Consider the following 7106-nt stretch of genomic DNA (forward strand, 5'->3'; position numbering starts at 1 on the left):
TTGTAAACGCTGATCCAATTCTTAAATTGCTCCACAAACAGTTTTCACAATGTTGTTAAAACATTTTTTTCAAAAATAAAAAAAAACATAAAATATTCCGATACTGCAAAAATATCTTGTCAAGTCATTTAAATTTCATTTATAACAGATTTTTTTATTAACATTTTCTACTCTCAATTATTTTCGACTGATTGAAATAGACCATTACTCGGGTTTCAGCTTTCACATTTCCAAGTTTGTTTCAGTTTTATTAATACGAAAGTTAATGTATATATACACAAAGTTTTTAATCGTAAAACACATGTGTAACTAAACTATAGGTTTCGTATAATTTAAAGTTGCTAATAAAAAATCTTAAATTCACACGTGCGGAAAGAGCGGTAGTCGTTTCGTAGTCAGCTCGCTCATATTAACCGCAATTCTGAAATTAAGTGTTATTTAACTAGAAAGCATTTAGTTTTGAGACCATATGTTTAAATGGAAATTGAAAATAAAATCATGAAAGGGGAAAAATTAGCAAACAATAATTTGAAATATACACATTACAGAAGAAAAGAAAATCGTGCAATTGATTGAATTTACAACTAATTTCTTTCTTCTTTATCTCATCTTTTTCTCTTCTAAATCTGATTTCTAATTCTAATCTTGCTTTTTTTCTTACTTTTATTTTTATTCAAATTCAACTCAACAATTCATATTTTATTTAATTTCAAATTAACTATTTTTAAATTACATTTCTATGCAATTTCACATCATCGAATCAAATACCATTCAATTTTAACCCAAAATTTCAAATTCCACGTCATTTCCAAGGATCGATCTGAGGATCGCTGGCGCATGAGTTGGTCACGCTACTGACTGAGCTATTCTTTCCGCTACACTGAACATTTTATAAATTTACTAGTATATATTTTGATACCGTGCAATAATATATCAAACTTTGATCAATATTAGAAATACAATCAGCGTAAGATTTTTGCTTGAACATTTGAAAGCTTTCGTTGGTTTATCCAAAGTAGTAGATACCTACTACACAGTCCTATAAGAATAGTCTTTTCATTAGACTGGACACATTAGAATCCGACTAGATTCACCAACGTCCAATCTTTCAATATTCAGTCATTTTTCTACAAAGATTTCTGAAGCTATTTAAAATTAAACTCCGAATCAAAGACCATTACCATTGCAATCCCAGAATAGTTATCCCATTAAAAAGGAAGACTTTACATTTCGATTTGAAATTATTTACAATTTCAACAAGACGTGTACATCATCGGCCATTACTTATTTCATGTGGATTGACATGCACGATAACTGGGCTCAATCGTCGAGATGAGCAGAAGAGGCACTATGTATATTTCAATCAGTACACGCATTATGATACGCTCGAAGAATAAACTAGTTCTGGTATTTCAACATAACAAGATGAAATTGACAAATTGAAATATGCCATCGTTTGTAGATTGAAAATGAGCAGTATCAAAATGAATATCCTCTTGGAAATTTTGTGTCCAGGACACAGAAATTGGTAAAATTCTATGGATTTTGACAATAAACTTAATTAAATTACTTTAAACGCGTTTACACACTTTTACTATTGTCCCATTTAACGCTTTTGCTGCGGTGGCATCTTCCACAGGAGTGACACTGCTGTACGAGCCAGCATGCCACTCAAGTGTTTGTTATACACAGTATTTTGATTTTTTTCGCATAAGAATTCTAAATAATTCAACTCAGAGTGATTTTGAAGCAAAAGTCGACTCACTGGAAGTCGTCTAAAAACGACTCCCATACTTATAAGTCGTCTAATATAGTTCTATAGTTTGTGTCAAATGTAGAGTGCAATAATTTTTCGATACGATTTATATAATAGGATATTATAATAATATTTTTCTCATCCATTATAATCGTAATTTATAAACGCTTCCTCGAACTGTATGACCGCAATGATAACATCGATTGCAAACCATTGCAAAAAATAACATAACATATAACTAACAATCACATCACAATGATGATAATTGAATATGAGTGAAATGTGGTCACATCCGAAGTAACAGATGTATAATACAAAATAATATTCGTCTGCTCGAACATGCTGGGTAATTGCTAAATGACGAGCAAATGCAGAAACGCATTAGCTGTATGGTCAATTGTTTCTTAAGAATTCTCATAGAATGGCTGATCGGATCTCGCAAAATCGCCAAATTTAATGATAGTCCACGCGATGATAACAATGGCCAAAATTTTTTAAAGGCAGTCACGAAAGCCAAGTAGTATTGCTAGGATACGTTTTTCGGTAGGAACCGATGGAAATAAACGACTTCCTGTGCGTTTACTAATCATTCTTGATCTACAATACATAATTCGTGGCACTGCAATCATGCATCGGTTGTAATTACGACCAAATGGAAGGATCATACCTTAAAAAAATGTAGCGAAACACGGATAATAAAACATTATATAAATTTCCGTTGCATTGTATTACTCATTGCATAACTTTCGTTGAGAAATAATCCGGAATCCATTTACAAGAGCTTTGATAGTTGATCAATCGCTTCGTATCATTTAATGCGGAAGACTCTTTTTGATATTAATGTTTCGATCAAATCACATGGCGTTGGTCCTTTGTTTTCAAACTGATAGCATATAACCTTTCGTTTAGTAAAGTTCATTTGTATTAACGGCATGGCAAATCATGGCTGTTCCATCGTAGATACAATGCTATCAATTATCATGTTTAGATCGATAATAGTATCTCGTATCAAAACGTTATTGATACGCGTGAACGATCGGTTAAGAGTCGTTAGCTAACGCAATGTCCTAATGAACACTCATTTAGAACCTCGTGTGAAATTGATACAGATTAGAGATATAATATAAACAGACTTGACATGGAAAACAATTCTCGAAAACAATCTTGATGAGCGGAAATATTTCGTCATTTTTCAAAATATCACACCCGGACGTCCAATCACTGGGTCGACGTTCGAATTAGACATTCTAAGTACCACCAAAAATTAGCTGATGTTCTAAATGAAGTAGATACAGATATTAAAAAAAAAATCAAAATATAAAACTATGTCTGGGAAGTTATATATTTTCTTACTTTATTTTTATTACAGATTTTCATTATTTTCTAAAAAAAATCTGCATTGTGTATATACCATGCAAGTTGACAAAGAACAATGTGCCTGTAATAATGATCGATTTTGTTGACAACTATGTCTGATCATTCAGTCGAAAAAACTCTTTTTTACATTTAATTTTTCTAAGTTTTCGTTCATCATAATTGATTGTCAATATTTGTCGACACGTGTTTTGTGGATACATTATCGAAAATAATTAACGCGACCTATATGAGCGGATGAGGTCCCATGTTCGGATTGAGCAAATGATGCAATTTACCGAAAGTGATTATGTGGACATTGTCGGCAATTAGCACTTATTTTGTGTGACGCAAATAAACTTGAGAAAAATATAATTTAATAATGGTATACCTGTTTTGAATGTTTAAAGCTACGTTTTAATAATTATTTTTCTAGACAAACATTTCATAATATTTGATAAGTATATAATATTTTCCAAATAAGGATGTATTTTTTCATTCCATAACGTAGAAAAATAACGTAGATATTATGCATTATTAGTGCTACGTAGCGCTGTCGTAGCATGCGATTCTTAAGCAGCGTAGCCACGGCATGCACGCCGCCCATTATTCAATGCATTCATGCTTTTATTGTTAATATGTAATCAGTATTTTACTGAAGAACGAATGAATACGATCGATAATGTGGAAAACATTCGCTTCTCAAAGAAAATAGGTTTCTAAGTTGATTTGATAAAAAAGGATTTGAAACAGTTCGATTTAATCTTCTGCTATCCCAACCATTTAACTAGTCAAATGTAATCGGAAGACCTGTCCACCATACCAATTTTTGCAACAATACCAATGATTTAATAATATACTTTGATCAAATAATTGCTTTCAAGATTACTACTTTATGTAAATTTTAAATAATTCAATAACCTACGGATTAATATCTATTCAAGCATGTCCACGCAAAAATCTCGATGCGTCTGGTAATGAAAATCCATTTCATTGATATAAAATAAATATACGAATAATTATGGAAGCTATGCCGAGGAGTATATGTGTGGTTTTCTGATACGAAGTACTTTATCCATAAATAATGCAAACGCGTTGCGTTCCAATTAACAGTTCATTATATGCGTTAGCAATAGATTTACCGCAATGCCGTGAATTTGCCACACGATCAATAAAATAAATTATATATTGTAATTTTAACCAGCATGAACTGATAGTTTTCATTCTTATTAATGTATATTTTTCCTTCTATTACAGGACCTCGATCGAGGCGTCAGAAAAAATCTCAATCCAGTTCCTCAGGCAATACAAGCTCGGATGAGAAAAGGCCCCGAACGGCATTTAGTGGTACCCAATTGGCAAGGCTCAAACACGAATTTGCTGAAAATCGGTATCTGACAGAAAGGAGAAGACAGCAGTTAAGTGCCGAACTTGGTTTGAATGAAGCACAGATTAAAATCTGGTTCCAAAACAAAAGAGCAAAAATCAAAAAAGCATCTGGCCAAAAGAACCCACTAGCCCTCCAATTGATGGCCCAGGGTCTGTATAACCATTCCACGGTCGCATGTGATGAAGATGAAATGTGTGCGAATTAAAAAAAAATTGATGGCGTAGATGCAACAACCAAAGTCTAAAATTACCCAGAAAGACATTGAGGTGTTACTTTATTTGAGTTTAGTGATGTGGAGGTTAACTTGACTGAATTAGTTCTGTATATTTTGAGATATTAATAATATTTCATTATCAATAGAAAACATATACCTCTTTTGAGTATATTATATTAAAGACTGATATTGTGTTCTATTATAAACTACGCAGAATTACTCAAAACTAGTAGTTCCAAATAGTATTTCGTTAGAAAATGTAAATAGTAGTCTTAACATATATGAAATTTATGCTAAATAGATATATGAGGTTAATGTATTTAAATCGTCTTAGATTATAATCGACTATAGCTTATAGTGAAAGGGCTTACAGTGCAATTACATGAAATATATTTTCACATATCGGAAAAATATCCTTATTAGATAGTTAAAGACGTTCGAAGAGTGAAAACGATTAAAATTACGCACTTCCAAAATTTAGGGAATTAATTTGTAAAAACTTGATACATACTCCAAATAATTATAATCATATTTATGAAGTAACCGTACCACAAAGATTCAAAAAAATCTGATGTTTTAATAATGTTTTATTGCATAATTGAATATTGTTTGTTTTGCAGCCAAAATTCTTGAAAATTTTAATATTTTCAACAAAAAAGAATTTTTTTTATCAATTTCTTGAAACATAAAATAATTAAAAAATAAAATTGTGCGTAAAAAACAAAACATCTTTCAGACATATAATTAAGAAGTTATTTCTGCTCAGAAATCGTATAATAATTTTACTATGATAAGTAAAACTGTTACATATTTTTAAAATTCTTAGTCATAAGTGTTAAAATGTATATATTTAATAATGTAAGACAAAATCTTTAAATTTCAACAAAATCTTAAATTAATATTTGTACAAAAAATAAGATAATCTTGTAAATTCGAATGAGAAATTGCGAAACCTCTTGATTGATGAGATTATTTTATGACACGAAATAAGGAGACGAACTATTAATAAGCATGGGCGTTGGTGGAAAATTTCGGAAATACAGAGCAGGACTGAAGTAAAGGATCTATACTTAGCCAATGTCAATGCAGAATATAATATAAACCACTTCAATTAGCATCAGCACTTACTTGACGAGCACCAGTAAATCATTTCAAATTTATAATCTGGTCACTCGTTTTTCTAAATTTTCTACCAGCGCTCGTGGTAATAGATTTGCAGTGGAAGTTAAATTAATAAAATTAAATGGGCTCTATCCACGCCACAGGAAATGAAATTCTGATTGCAGATGGTATTTCCAATTAATATCTATAAATACGCCAACTGATATATAGGTACCGTAAATGCAAATAGATTTCCCCGTGCTCAAGACGGAGGTTAATTCGTGTCTAAAGTATTTATTGACCTATTCCGTAGAAAAACTTCAACTGGCGAATTTTATAATTGAAAACTTTTGCCATTTGAAATATTGTATAGAGAACATATATTGTTAATAAAACTGTACATATTTTAAATATTATTATATTTTCGTTATAAATGTTCTATGTTATGTGTAATTTTTATGCGAGAATAAAAAGCTTATTGTGATATTATTGAAAAAACTGTTTACTTCATCAATCTCAGAATTTTCGGATATTTTTTCAGGATAATGCATGTTTTTATTTTGGTAACACGTCAACGTAGAAAAGTATGCATACTTATGATCTTGGAAAATCTATCAATTTAATACCAGTTCCAAAATCCAAATTCGCACTAATGATTTATTATTATTCACTTGTATATGCAATATGTGCAAATAAAATATATTTGTATGGATTTAATATCATTCGCTTGTATGTAATAGGCATATACATAAGGTTGGCAAAGTATATGCGGTTTTCAGCTAGATGGTTTCAATTAATTTTTTAAGTTTGCTGGCGTAGTCCAATGTAAATTGTTTTTTTTTATTGGATAGTAGGCAATTTAGATGTCCATCAGTAAAACAATTCTAATCAATTGCTTAGTTTTCGTTTGGCGTTCTTTGAAAGTTGAAAAAACAAATAAATTTTTTTTGTCAAATTTTGCTTTTTTATATCTCTGTTTATAGTGACAAAGCCTTAAAAACGGCAGTGTCAAAACAGCTTTACCAAGTTTCGTTTTGGTGATTTTTCACTGAAACAAGAAAAACGCTGTTGTCCAGTTGAATTCGATTACAACGGAATAATTGTCTACATTTACTATTACCAACCGAACGATCAATTCTGATGTCTACATTGACCAGCTAATAAAATAAAACAACGCAGCCCAAGAAAAACTGCCTAAATCAACAAATCGCAACTGTGATTTATCCGATTATTGATATCACATATATTAGACCATTTGGCAAAAATAAGGGTGCTTGGCTTGGCTGGGATGT

The 7106-nt window shown here is 31.0% G+C and overlaps 1 protein-coding gene across 1 annotated transcript; it reads left to right on the forward strand.

The window, feature by feature from the left end:
• Positions 1–4193: 4193 nt before the first annotated feature.
• Positions 4194–4704, forward strand: LOC113376158 (homeobox protein E60-like). Its single transcript, XM_026616078.1, has 2 exons — positions 4194–4260; positions 4367–4704. The coding sequence occupies exons 1-2, from the start codon at positions 4194–4196 to the stop codon at positions 4702–4704; spliced, it is 405 nt and encodes a 134-aa protein (XP_026471863.1).
• Positions 4705–7106: the final 2402 nt, after the last annotated feature.

This window comes from Ctenocephalides felis, unplaced genomic scaffold, assembly GCF_003426905.1.
Source record: "Ctenocephalides felis isolate EL2017-DRISC unplaced genomic scaffold, ASM342690v1 CF-g0.4_SCAFFOLD_01886, whole genome shotgun sequence".
In the NCBI taxonomy this organism is placed as follows: Eukaryota; Metazoa; Arthropoda; class Insecta; order Siphonaptera; family Pulicidae; genus Ctenocephalides; species Ctenocephalides felis.